This window comes from Prionailurus viverrinus, chromosome A3, assembly GCF_022837055.1.
Source record: "Prionailurus viverrinus isolate Anna chromosome A3, UM_Priviv_1.0, whole genome shotgun sequence".
Taxonomy (NCBI): Eukaryota; Metazoa; Chordata; class Mammalia; order Carnivora; family Felidae; genus Prionailurus; species Prionailurus viverrinus.
Window position 1 is genome coordinate 57752291 of NC_062563.1, and position 14423 is coordinate 57766713.

Consider the following 14423-nt stretch of genomic DNA (forward strand, 5'->3'; position numbering starts at 1 on the left):
AATGTAAAAAGTGGAATTTGGGGAACTGTCCTGGTTTCTTGTGATGCATGATTTTCTCCACGGTGATCAAGTATTTCCATTTACGTTTATTCCATTAAATGTTTCCACTCCATAGTGATTTAACCCTTAGACTTTTGTATACTTCACAGACACCAGGAAAACTTCTTTGTTGGTGTACATCTATAAAATTTGTTTGGCAAGCAGTGACCATGACTAGATGCAGAGAGCCTTGTTTAAATTAGAAATGTTACCACTTGCACTGAGGACAAGACCCAGTGAAATAAAAAAAAAAAAAAAAGGAGAAATGTACATTTGAATATTTAATTCAAGGTATTTTTTTTACAGTAGTGAAAATCAGAAAAGTCCCCGCCAATGTGTCTGGCATTCTGTCTACTGGGCATCTCATGGAGGGACAGTTCAACACCGCACAACACAAGGATAAAAGATCCCCATGAAACCTATGTGACATAAGAGCACTGAAGTAGGTGCTGAGCCATTCAAAATAATCAATACGCTGTGCAGATTGAAAATTTGGTAATCCGTTTGCAGTAGATATATTCACTCTACACACAGAAACACTTACTTCTCTGACCGGACAGTTAAGAGAGCTAGCCACATTTTAATGACTCTTTTTAGAGGTAGTAAAATAGAATTTTCTTTGAGAAAAAATGTAGAAAATTAGAGAACAAAAGGGATCAAAAAGCCGTGTACCATTGCAACATTAAAGACGTTCACAACTAACCACGCGGGTGCTTGGTCTGCACATCTACGGTGGGCGACCATGTTTGAGGGTGTCAGCCACATGTGGAGTGAATGACATCGTAAAAACTTCTGAAGGGAGGCGTCAATTTTCTTGAACAAAGAGCTGTGGTCACTGGCAGGCAGCAGTTACCCACAAGGGGCTCTCACTGCCTTACAAATGGATTGAAGAAAGGGCCTGGTTAAAATATCAGAGATAAAGTACCAGCAAGCTACTTGTTTTGCTCTAAAAGAAAACAAAAACAGAAACAAACAAAAAAACATTCACACACACAAAATCTCAGATAATGAGACAGTTGAGTCATGAGCCAAAATCTCGTTCATCTCAACAAAGGGAATCAACATACTGTGTTCAGGCTTTGGCAGGTGATGCCAACAGCTACTTCAACTGGACAAAGAAATCTCTTTAATAACTCCTCAGAGAAGAAAGTCAAGTGTGAACTTTGAGCTAACAAAATATTACAGTTCTCACACTTGTCTATAAAATGCCAGTTTTCACATAGACATGATTTGGGCAGGACAACAAATGGAAAACATGCTGAGACATGTAATATATAACTAATTCTCCATGCTCTTTATATAAGTACACACTCCCTTCCCCCACTACAAAGCTCAGAAAAAGCCAAAGGCAATTTCATCCCAGATATTCTGGGGACTCATACATAAAACACATGTTTTTTAAAAGTATCGAACTCTGGAGCCAATTTCTAGTTGTTTGCTAACTGTTCCCAACAGTCAGCCTTTAACGTTAAACATAAAGAAACAAGCCTTGACCTTGCACTTTACAGGTTTCAAGTCAAATCTGTTACAACAATCACCAAACACCCATCAAAATTCTACAGTTACACTGGAACTTTGGTTGGATCAAGTATTGCTTGAAATAGGGGAATCATTTACAAAGGGTCTGGGATGGGTCTGTCCTACAGAAAATTTAGACTGTTTTGATATTTAAAGTATCATATTCTCTCCTATAGTGTCTAGAACTTAATTTTATTTGAAAAAAAAGTATAGAAAAAAGCGAAATGAAGTCAAGGTTATTTTTCATTGCTTTTGTCATTCAACAAATAAGAAAAAAATTTAAATTGATGATGACATTAAGTGCTCCTTTTTTTGTTTTGTTTTGTTTTGTTTTGTTTTTTGGAAGTTTACACAATGTCAACCAAATTCTTTATTGACTTTTAATCAGTGCTAGATGAACTTGGTATACCTACTTAACAGGAAGAAATGTAACAAAAATTTTCAGATTTTCTCCTTCGGTTCTAGAAAATTGGACTCCTCATACTATTTATTATTCTAGGACACCAGGAAAAATCAGGAAGTTTATTTTTAAGGTCATTTTCCATTTTAACCTCTTTTTTTTTTTTCAGTCCTCATTAACTTCTAAAAATTTATTCTGGACATTCTCAAAAATATTCATCCCATCTCTTCATGAATCATATTCCTATAGTAAAATTCTAAAAGTCAGTTTTAATTTCTTTTCTGCAGATGAAATATATGTATTTTTATATAAATATTTTTGCTTAAAATTAAGATATTTGGCACAGAGTCCTCAGCCTACAGTTTCCAAATTGTGGCTGTGCCACTTTCCACTGGCCAACGTGGAAGAGGTTGGGAAGGAAATGGTGCTCTTGATGAACTTGTACCCCGTGTCCTTATCTCTCCCTCCGCCTCACGCCCAGCAATCTAGCAGTATTCCAAGACTGTAGAACACGCGAGAAAGGGTGGAAGATTCATTTCTCCATGTCAATGGGGAGGAAGGAAGGGGGTGGGAGAAGTGTTGCTGAGGATTTCTGAGTACTGAGTCTTCGTTTAATTTATTCATGTTTTTCCACCAACAATACCGTGGTCCCTTGTGTCCTCTGCTGCATCTCCAATGTGCACCCAGGGGACAAAATGTGTGGCCGGGTTTGTATCTAAACCCAGACATTTAGAGTCTTGTTCTAGTCACGTTTTAAAAAGGAGTTTTTCAGGAAAGAAAAAAAAACAAAAACCAAAAAACCAAGACGGCAATAAAATCTACAGTTTAAGAGACAGAAATTCAAATATTAATCTTTAATGATTATATTCCACTTCTTGTCTTTCTGCTGTACTTTTAAAAAGTACTCAGCTGAGGAGAATCCATTTTTATACGAAGAATTTGAGTCACTACTTTATTGAGGGGCCGGAGGTAACAGATTACACACTAGTGCAAAAAAAAAACAAACAAAAAAACAAAAAAAACCCACTACATTCTCCAAAGTGCTTCCTGAATATATTTCAAGACCTGAATTCTCACCAATTTGCTAAATATTGGAATACTGTTTGAATAAACTGCTTGGAGGCTCAAAGTTCTAGAACATTCGACAGAAAATTCTGAAGCAGGTAGTCCTAGATGGGCATGAAAGGGAATCTCCTGTATCCTCTTCCCAGTATTGCACAATATAAAACCTGCCCACAAGGTGTAAGCAGGTGCTGCTTTATCTCCCCCACATTCAACATGAGGCCTGCACGCTGGAACTTCATCAAAAGCTGCCACCAAGTCTGTCATATGTTGCGTCACCCACACAGCCTGTCTGCGCCAAACACAAATGAGAGATGGAACCTATGTCACCCCCAAACATACAGAATGAGGAACACAGTAAGTCCTGCTGACTCATTGTTTCATGGGAATCCGCGCTCTGGGAGCCAGGCCACCTCATATGCCTAGATGTTCTGGTTGTCTCCCTGGTCTGAGTTCATGGAGCATGGTCTGCTCCATGCTGTGCTCTTCCTGTACCAACTGGTCATCAGCTCAGGATGGCAAAACACCTTGACTCTGAACAAATGGCCCACCATCCTCCGGGCACCGCCTTTTACACCCCAGAAAGATGTTGAGTATGTTTAACGCCCTTCATTTAAAAACTGATTACAGATATACATATGTTTTCATAAATAAAACTTGAGGCATACATGTATATATTAAAATTTTCACCAACAAGGGTGTGTTAAAAATTTCAAGTTCTGTCATTCAAGTTCAATAAAGGCACACTTTTTTTTTTCTTTAGGCTTGTAAGGAATACAACTGCTAGCAAGAAGTCATAAAAGGCATTTTATGGGACTTTCTTCTTTGATATTCCTCTTCTTGGGATGAGCATTCATCCTGTAAGTCAATGGCATGACTCTGCTACCCAAAGAAGTATTGAGATGCATAGAGGGCATTAAATGGATTCCACTTCTGTGTCATGTTTCAGAGTGACAACCCCCAGCTGTGCTGGGTCAGTCACTCCAGGTCTGCTTTGGCCATTTCCATCAAGGCTTCTCACTTCCAAATCGGGCTTTCCGGCTGCCGGGTTCCGATGCCCTCCGGACCAGCCTGGGTGGTGGCTTGGGGCAGACGCCTCCGGTCACACTGTCTTCCCGCACTGAGCCAAACTGGCCTTTGGAGAGAAGGGGCTGCCGTAGCATGCCTGGGGTCTGGGTGCCCCCCTCTTTGCTGGGGGGTGCTGGGGGGTTACAAGGCTGGCCCTGTCCGGAATCGACGTCTACCTCGTTCTTCCATTCCATTTTATAGGGCTGTGGGGCTTTCTTTGAGAACTGTTCTGGCAAGAAGCCCCTTGCTCGGGGCTGCAAATTGAGGACGGTAGTCCCAACATCTGTGTCCGAGTCACTGCTATTGCCACCTACCACAGAGCAAAAGAAGGACAACATGGGCAAGCATTTCAGAGGGAAGGAATTTTAAGTGACTCAGCAATGCAACAGTGGGTCCAGCATTTGCGGTGCCCTCAGGCACCTCAGGCACGGTTTGGGCAGGGGAGGTCCGAGGGCTCGCTACCTCTAGCCCACAGACCTGGGCATGATACATAACCTCTGTGGGCGTTAATGTTGACTGTCCACACTAACGCCGAAGAGCTTACTGTGCGCCAGGCAAGTGTCCTAAGCACTTGGAAATGCATTAACCCATTTAATCCTCACAAGTGCCCATTCGGCAGGTGAAGTAACCGAGCTTCAAGAGATATTATTAATCAGTGCATGTGGGTGTCACAGTGCGACTATCTGGCAACAGCAGCTGTGTTCCCACCTGCCCCATCAGAACGATCCCAGAATGGCTCAGCTACGTGTCTGGCACATAGAAAGCAGATTGGCAATTGGCTGCTATTTGGAAAATTCTTGTCTTGATCTGGAATCTCAGAGACAGCCTTCTTTATCTCCTGTGCAGTTTCATAAAAGGGCCAAAACACCCATGTGCCGTTTACAAACAGTGGGAAGACACACGATCAGAATGAGCTGGTGTCAAAATTCAGGTCCTAGAGAACTGTGGGTAGAAGAGCTGACGGGGAGCTCACCCAGGAGCTGAGATTCTTGGGACCCTAAGACCCGGTCTTAGTGGACGTGGCCCACTGCTCTACATATTCAGTGCTGCCTGGCCTCTCTTCTCAGGTCTCATCTCACTGATCATCACCACCAGCCAGCATTAGAATTTCCTCTTCTTGGTTAATTAAGTAAATAAGCAAAAATAAAGGGTGTGGTAGGGTTATATCCCACATTCTAATAACATGGTATCTTAATATATTTCTTCTGGGGTTCACAGAAAATGGCTGGGTGTCCACCCAAAGATTATCATTAAATAAAGAGATATTAGACTCGTGATTACAGGCAGAAGTAAAATTTATGGTTGACCTTATGAAAATATATGCAGGTTGTAAAAATTTAAACACTCCTTCGCACATTCACAACTCTCTATTTACCTGTTCACTACCACAGGTGGCAATAGTGGCTCGTGCTGTATCAAATGGAATCATTATGGAAAATCATTGGCTAAATTATTTATAACGTACACAGAACTCCATCCAAAAACCTTACAATGCTAATAATAAGTCACCATATTATTATTTGAGGTTTGCAAACCATTAAACAGATTGTCCTTAATGAAGAAGAAGAATGGGAAATTTTCTCTATTTTGCGAACATTAGTAACATGACTCTGCTCCAACTGAGTTCATTACCTGTGTTAGAAATATTCTTTTTCTTTTGTAGCTTTTCTGGAAGCTTTGTATTTTTTGGTAAGGATAAATATCGAGAGGCTGAAGTGGACGCCTGTGAGAAACACAGAAAATGTTTAGATTACGCAGATGTCATTTATTGTATATTAGAAGTTTAAATTCTTAGGGCAAACCCTGGTGTTAAAAATTAAAATTGTACTTTTCTACTCCAAAATTACTTGTGAGGGGCTGGGGGCATAGGGAATAAAGCTCCCAGCAATAATTATTTTACTTAAAATAACCAAATCTCTTCTAAGATGTAATAGAAATCAGTATTAAGGAAAATGAAAATAAAATAGGACCATTAACAATAAGATGTGCAAACTACTGAGTCTTTTTAAAGAAAAGCTAAGGAAACACCTATGTATAAGAATATACAAAAGATATGTAGAAACAAGGCACCTGGGTGGCTCAGTCAGTTAAGTGTCTGACTCCTGATTTCAGCTCAGGTCATGATCCCAGGGTTGTGGGACCCAGCCCCGTGTCAGGCTCCACGCTGGGAGCCTGCTTGGGATTCTCTCATTCATATTCATTCTCTCTCTCTCTCTCTCTCACCCCCCCTTCCCCGCTTGCACTTTCTCACTCTCAAAGTAAATAAATAAACTTTAAAAATATGTAGAACCTATATGTGTGGGAAGAAAATATATGAAAAATGTAGCTTACTTGAGTTTTAATTACTTTAGTAAGTCTTGAAAATGATAGAACAAAAAGTTATTAGTATAGCTAATTTGCTGACAATTCAAATGCCACAATCCTACTTTCCTTAACTTTTCATCGATGCTGCCACATTTTACACATTAAAAAAAGATAATTATCTTGTTCACACATTACCATTTTGGTCTCTGACGACCCAATACAGAATATTATTAAAAAATGAAATGCAATCCTAAAATTAATGCAACCTTGTGTGTCAGAGTGGTAAGATATAACGTCTGCTACGTTAAATCAATCAATCATAATGTCATTTAAAAATGGCTTTCCTTATCTATTGACAATGCCCTCCACCAAGGGCAAAGGTGAACACTCACGTCCCCCCAGCGGCTGTGACCTTGCAGTTCCAGCACGTGCCACTTGCCCATCTTTGGGCTGCAACCTCTCCCTGGAGATATCAGATAGGACTTTTCCAAATGAAGCTTGGTCCAGCCATGCTGTTTAAATCTGCAACTTAACTGACCCTTTCTGTGCTCCCAATCTCCTTCCTCAGCATTGTTTTTTTGTTTGTTTTTGTTTTTTTTTTTCCCCATAGCACTCACTGCCCTCTAACATAACAGATAATTTATTCCATTGCTGGCTGCCTTCTCCTCACTAGAATAGGAATTCTACAAGCGAAGGTATCTTGCTTGGTCAGTTTCGTTCACCAACATATTTCAAGTGCCTAGAACAGTGCCCGGAACATAATAGGTGTTCCAGAAATATCTAGAAAGACTTTACCATTAACTCCATCTCAGAATTCCTGTGAATCAACCCTCAGCAGCCATTCTGTCAGTAGACCCTCCAGACTGGCGGCTGGCTCTGCTCTGGGAAGCTTCCCTCCTCCCAGACAAATGGTAACAAACGCCAGTTACCCTGTGCTCCTGGTTCAAGCTGCTGTCTTTCCGGATGCTTTCTCGCAAACTGTGCCTTCGTCGGATCAGAATTTCCTTGGCTTGTCGCTCACTTGTGTCAGCCGTCAGATTGTGTCTGTTGTAGGACAAAGTCTGAAATGAAAAAAGAGACATTTTACCAACAACAAACAAACAAAGCCTGACTGCTGCCCCAGAAATTCCAAAACTTTGCTGTGTTTCTTTGGCTTTGCACCTCAGCGAGGCACTTAACTAATGTGCAGAGCAGAAAAATAAATGAATAAAAAGCATAAAAGTTGTTAGCACTCATAAAAAAGTTAACATTCGTTCAAATTTTGAAAGCACTTGTTTTCTAATAAAAGTGTGTGAATAAAATATCTTTCATTCAAAAGTGTGATCTTCATAAATCAGAAAAATGATGGAACTCATCAAATGCCTCTGTCCACCTTGAAGTGCTTTATATGTTTTTAGCCCTCATTAGTAGCTGGAGAAAATGATACAATTCATCTTAATAAATTCTCTATTGAACAGGAATTACTGGTATAAAAACAAACCACTTTGAGCCACTTGGTGGTGCCATGTCCTTGTGATTAAACTTAAGAACACTTTTACAACTGGGTGGTCAAACTGAAAAGGCTGGGGGCTATCACCGGCAATAACCATGTGCCAGTATTTGAAGCAGTAAAATTTCTAAACCAGGGCTGGACATGGCACACATTGTTAGTTTTCTAAGTTTCCTAAAATAAACCATAATTAGCGATGGAGTTCATTTTCTGGTGTCTCAATATATTCTTCTTGGGAATATCCCTGTGTCCCGAACTATTAAATATTAAATCTTGAAGAAATATGCAAAACTCATAGAGAACAAGGCTCAAGTCCTGCCTTGAGAAAATTACTGGCTGGCTGGACATCAAAGGCTAACAAAGTAATACAAAATTGTGAAATTAAGTGCTAAAACTATGTGGTACGTTATCAGCTCCTAGGGCTACCCCACTTGAAGACAGGGCTGGGAATAATACGGAGGCTGTTGAGGAATCCTTAAACATCCTGATGTGGATCTCCTGACAGGAACCAGTGGGACATTCCAAGTGGAGACAGAGAAGAGAGGAACAGAGTCCAAGGAAGGAAGACAGAACCTGGGGGCTTGGGGAGGGCAAGGAGGTGTAAGGTCAGACACTGTAGAACTTGGAATTAGAGATCCCAAATACTGAGAGAATAGTTTAGCCTGTAAGCCACAGCTGTGGTTTTGTTTCAATTCAAACAGGGGAAGGCTGCTTAAAAGGTGCTTTAGGGGAAAAGGAGGAGCCATAGTAATGCAGGATGGAATGGGGACTGCTTTGGGGAAGACCAGCTGAAAAAGTGCAGAAATGACCCCAACATGGGTGAGGAAGGCTCCTGACAAGCGATGTGATCTGTGTGCCACCTCGCCTCACTGTACCTTAATTTATTCATCTACAGAATGGAAACAACAGTCACCCCACTTGGAGAAATGAGTTAATACCTGCCGAAATGGGGCACGGCAAATTGTATGCACTCTCGAAATGTTAGCTAAATTATTAGCCAACTGTTAGAATGAGGTGTTAACAATGGGACGGCTGTGAAAGAAGTGATTCGGGAGATACATTAAAGGAAGAAACTATAGCACTTTATGAATAACAAGGAAGATTAAACGAATTTGGATAAGTTTTCTTAAAGCTGTAAGTTTTCTACAAGCTATAAAGCTATTTCACCAAAAAAATTAATGCCTGGGTGGCCCAGTCGGTTAAGCGTCTGACTCTCGATTTGGGTTCAAGTCATGATCTCATGGTTGTGAGATCAAGCCCTGTGTCAGGTTCCGTGCTGAGCGTGGAGCCCGCTTAAGATTCTCTCTCTTCTTCTCCCTCTGCCCCTTCCCCACACGCACTGTCAATCTCTCTCTTAAGAAAAAAAAATCAGAAGAGAGCCATCAATTTCTTTTTTCACAATTAGTTAAAACATATTCTTTTATCTCCAAATCCAGAGTAGCAGAACTCCCAGGGGACTCCAAGCTTTTCCCACTGGTGTCTGGGAAGGAATGGCACCCTAACAAGATAGGACCCAGAGAAGAGAAGTTGTCTGGTGTGGGACTCGCAAAAGGCTGGCATAATCGTAGGGCAATATCCGCTACAACTGGGTAGTGTGAAATCAGAAGGCATATTCTCAGCCAAAGGCAAGGAAAGGCTTGGCTAAATAAATTATTCTCACTCGCTGTCGGATTTGATAGAGATTTCTGGATAATATTTCTCGGATTTCATCCATTTCACCAGGTGTGAGCTTCCTTATTTTCTCTTCACGACAATCACTGTGAAAGTTTAGAAGAAGAATATATTTTACTATTGGACAAATGTTGGAATCATCAATTTTTTTTGAGATAGAATATCATCTAAGTAGAATCTTAGCTTAAAGAATAATGCTTAGGGATTATTCAGTATTTTAAGATAACTCAAAATTCTAAAACTGTTCAGCATCAAAATTATTCAAAACAAGTTCAATCATGCACAAGTTTTCACAGTCTGTTCATGCAATTATTTTTTTCCATACAATTATTATTTTAAGGAAGAAAAACTATAGTAGCTTATAATGGTCTCACTTTAGTATTTCTAATACTCCATAAATAAGGTAATACATGATTGATTTTTTTCCAACAGAAACTTAATTAGCTACATTTTACTATTAGGGCTTAGTCCTTTAAACACATCATTATAAATATTTGCAAAGACACCACTTATAATATGGATGCATATACAGTCAATCATAATTATTCAAGGATTTCGTATTTGTAAAGTAACCTACTTGCTAAAATTTACTTGTAAACACAGTATCAGTACTCCTGGCACTTTTTCACAGACATGTGCAAAGTGGGGGGAAAATATGAGTGCCCCAACACACAGGTTCCTGGATAAGGCTAAACAGGGCAACACTCTGCCTTCTTGGTTCAGGTCTTGTACTGTAAACAAATGTCCTTTTTGTGGTCTATTTAATGACACATTTTTCACATTTTTGTGCTTTCTTTTGGTGACTTCACTGTTTAAAATGGCCCCCAAGCATGGATCTGAAGTGCTGTCCAATTTTCCTAAACAAAAGAAAGCTGTGATGTGCCTTCTAGAGAAAAGTCATGTTCGGTAAGCTTTGTTCAGGCATGAGTACAATGCTGCTGGCCGTGAGAGGAATGTTAATGAAATAGTAATATATATGAAATAAGGAGTCTTCAAATAGAAACGTACATAAAACGAGGTTATATATCATCAGTTGATGAAAATGTTGTGACCAGAAGCTCACAAGAACCTAAGCCTGTATTTCCCCTAGGAGCAACTGTTCAGTATGGGCAAATCAGCGCTTATGGCAATTTTACAAGACATGACTACTGCCAACAATGAGAACCAACCGTATTTTCACAGTTTTATTCTACTGCCTTCAAAAAGACTTTGAGAGGGCCTACAAAAATATACAGTAAAATAAAATACATAGCTAAGAAGATAAACTAAGAGAATAAAGCTGAGAAAGTTAATATACATAAATCCAGGTCTTATAGAAGACGGGCTAAGGACACACCAACTGAAGGCATAGTTCCTTTATTTATTTTTTTTTAAATGCAAACTTGCTGTTACTGAAAATCAGCCATAATATTAATTACCTATGCCCATTGGTACTGGAGAAAAGCAAAGGAACAGATACAGATATTTAAGGCTTCAGCAGGACAGACTTCTCTAGATATAAATGATTCAATTTTGCCTCAACCTCAATTGTTCTTGAGTTTTTAAGAAGCATCTTCTTAGACTAAAGCATTGTTGTTTAGACAGCTGTCCAGGTATCTAATCAGGAGTTTGATCAGCAAAGTTAATTCACAGGACTTGAGAAGGACAAATATAGTCAAGAGGTAACAATCTTTTGGGTGTCTGATTTTCTTGTACAATGTTCCCACCAAGTTTTATCCAACATATGTTTGTATAACTCTAGTGGTAAGTGCCCAACTACCTCCCTTGTTTATACCCAAAGTATATCTACTGGAATGTAATACAAAAACAAAAAGTACAGGAATCTTACATGCACAGCTCAATGAACTACCATAAAGCAAGTGTACTTGTACAACCGCTACTCAAGTCAAAAAACAGAACGTGACCTAGAACCCCAGAAATCACTATTACACGCCCCCAACAATCACTACTTCCTTCCCTCTTTGACAAAAACAACCACAATCCTAACTTTGGAATTCACAGAATACTTTTGCCTGAATTTGAACTCTATATAAATGGAGTCTTTTAAATACAATAGGTAGTTTTTTATTTTTATTTTATTTTTTATAATAGGTAGTCTTTTAAATTTAGCCTCTTTTGCTTAGCGTTATATGTTGGAGATTCAACTGTGTTATTGCATGTAGCTATTGTTGGTTCATTTTATTCACTGTGCAATATCCCATTACATGAATATAGCACAATCTACCCATATTGATGGGCATTTGGTTTATTTCCAACTTTTGGATATGACAAACAATGCTTCTATGAAAATGGGTCTATTCCAAACTCTTACTTTGTTCCGCTGGTCTATTTGTTCTTTTATCCTTACCCAGTAATCACATTGTCTCAATCATAGGAGTTTTACAGTTTTGCTACCTGATAGTATAAATCCTCCAAATTTGTTCTTTCATGTTAAAGACAATTTTGTCTTGGTTAATTTGGGCCCTTTATGTTTCCACAGAAATGTTAGGACCAGACTGTCTAATTACACACTGGGATTTTGAATGAAATTGCTTTGAGTCCACAGATCAATTTGAGAAGAGCTGATAGTCTTATAATATTGAGTCTTTCTTTTTACTAATATAGTCTTTATTTGGTTTGGACTTTCTGCAGAGAGGTCTCACACATATTCTCTAAATTTCATTTTGATGTTTGACATTGATGTATATGAATGTTTCATGATACCATTCTAAATTAAGCCTTTTTTAAAGTGTCATCTTCTATTTGTTGATACTTATAAAGCCACCACTGATTTTTTTTTTTACCATGTATTAAGAAACCTAGATAAATTACCTTATTATGTCTAATTACTTTTCTGTAGGTTCTTTTGGATTTTCTCTGAAAACAATCCAGCTGTTTGGGAATAGTGACAGTTCTACTTCTTTTCCTATCCTTAACTTTTACATTTTTTCTTGCCTACCATTGGTACAATATTCATAGAAATAGTAATAATAGGCATCCTTGTTCTTGATCTCAGGATAAATCTTTCAACATTTCAACATTAAAAATCGTATTTGCCATAGATTTTTCGTGAACAAACTTTATTAGCTTGAGAAAGGATTTCTTCTATTGTTAGTCTACTTAAATATTAAAAAAAAATAAAGGATATTGAATTTCATCATATAATTTCTGGGCCTCTATTACAGATAGATAATAACCCTTGATTTTTCTCCTTTATTCAGTAAAAGTGGTAAATAATGGATTGATTTTGACTCTTAAATCATACTTACATTCCTAGAATAAACCAAAATTATTGTGATGTGTATCTTTTTTATAGATCTCCGGATTTGGTTTGCCAATATTATGTTTAGAATTTTTACAGGTTTATTATAATTTTCCTTTCTTATAAGTGTCTTTGTCAGGTTTAGTATCAAAATTATGCTAGTCCCATATGGCAATTTGGGAAGCTTTCCATTTTTCCTTACTTACTGAAGAAGTCTGTGGAAGATTGGTTTTATTTTCTCCTTAAATATTTTGTAGAATTACAAATAAAGCCAAATGGTCTTGGGGTTTACTTTGTAGAAACAATTTCAAGTACAGATTTATTTCTTTAGTATTTACAGTACTATTCAAATTCTCTGTTCTTTTATGGGTTTAATTTGTCATTTCTTTTTTCTAATTTCCTAGTATGATTTATTGATTTTCAGCCTAAATTTGTTGTTTTTTTGTTTTTGTTTTTGGTTTTTTTTTTGGGTTTTTTTTGTGGTTTTTTTTTTGCCTATTAACTGTATTTCTAACATTTTCATTAAAGGTTAAAAAAATTTTCCTCTAAAAATGCTTTATACAAGTTTTCATACATCCTGTTTTTCAAAGTATTTTCTGATTTATAGCATAATTTCTTACTAGATCCAATTTTTATTTAACTTCTAACTACAGGGATATTCTACTTTTTATGCTGTTTTATATTTTATTTTGGTTCTGATTCCGCCCGGTAAGGGAACATACCCTATATGAAACTTTTTAAGACTTGATTATTTATTATGTTATTGAAATCTTCTATATCCCTGTTGAAAGTCTGTCTGCTTATTCTATCATTTTCTAGGAGAAGAGCAATACAGTTATCCACTATGATTATGAATTTGTGTATTTCTACTTGTGGTTCTGTTATGCAGAATGTAATGTTTACATTTTATGGTAATAATATAATTATACAAACTTTCTTTTGTTTAGGTGCTTTAACAAAATACCTTTTTATCAACCTTTCACTTGCAATCGGTCTGTACTTTTAGCTAGAAGTGCTATCTCTTATAAGCAACATTTAGTGAGTTGTATATTTTTATCCATTTTGATCATCCATCCTTTCAAATGGAATGTTTGTATTTAATGTAATTACCTTTGGGTTCAAGACTATCATCTTAGTATTCGCGTTCTATTTGTTCTACCTCGTCTATAGTTGTTTTTTCTACTTTGCTGCCTTTTAAAATTTTATTTTATTTTGCTCTTTTATTTCTGTAGTTAGGTTGGCTTTTATGTTCTTTTACTTTTTTTTTTTTTTTTTGGTGGTCACCTGGGATTACAACATTAATCACTGACTTATTAAAATCCAAAATAATTTTTACTATTTTCTGGACAACACAAGGTTATCAAAACACAATTAACAACATTTACCTCCCTCCCAATATATAAACTGTATTTGTTGTTCATTTTAATTCTGCTTACATTCAAAACCACACAGACATTATTACTTTATGCAACTGATATTCATTTAGCTATTACAAGTACTCATTTCCATTGTTTTAATTCCTTCCTTAATCTCCAACCCTTCTCTCTATGGAGACTCTTACCCTTCTGTCTTACCCTTCTGAATTTTTTTTTTCTTCTGCCTGAAATTTTTTATCATTCAATTTAGTATGA

At 37.6% G+C, this 14423-nt stretch overlaps 1 protein-coding gene across 1 annotated transcript in view; it reads right to left on the minus strand.

The window, feature by feature from the left end:
• Nucleotides 1-2796: 2796 nt before the first annotated feature.
• SLC9A2 (solute carrier family 9 member A2) overlaps nucleotides 2797-14423 on the minus strand; it is a 100571-nt gene continuing 88944 nt past the window's right edge. Inside the window, exons 9-12 of the mRNA XM_047854129.1 lie at nucleotides 9541-9637; nucleotides 7321-7452; nucleotides 5720-5810; nucleotides 2797-4397 (exon numbers count right to left, since the gene is read on the minus strand). Coding sequence (XP_047710085.1) covers nucleotides 4027-4397; nucleotides 5720-5810; nucleotides 7321-7452; nucleotides 9541-9637 — 691 coding nt within the window. The 3' untranslated portion in view covers nucleotides 2797-4026. The remainder of the gene's footprint in view (nucleotides 4398-5719; nucleotides 5811-7320; nucleotides 7453-9540; nucleotides 9638-14423) is intronic.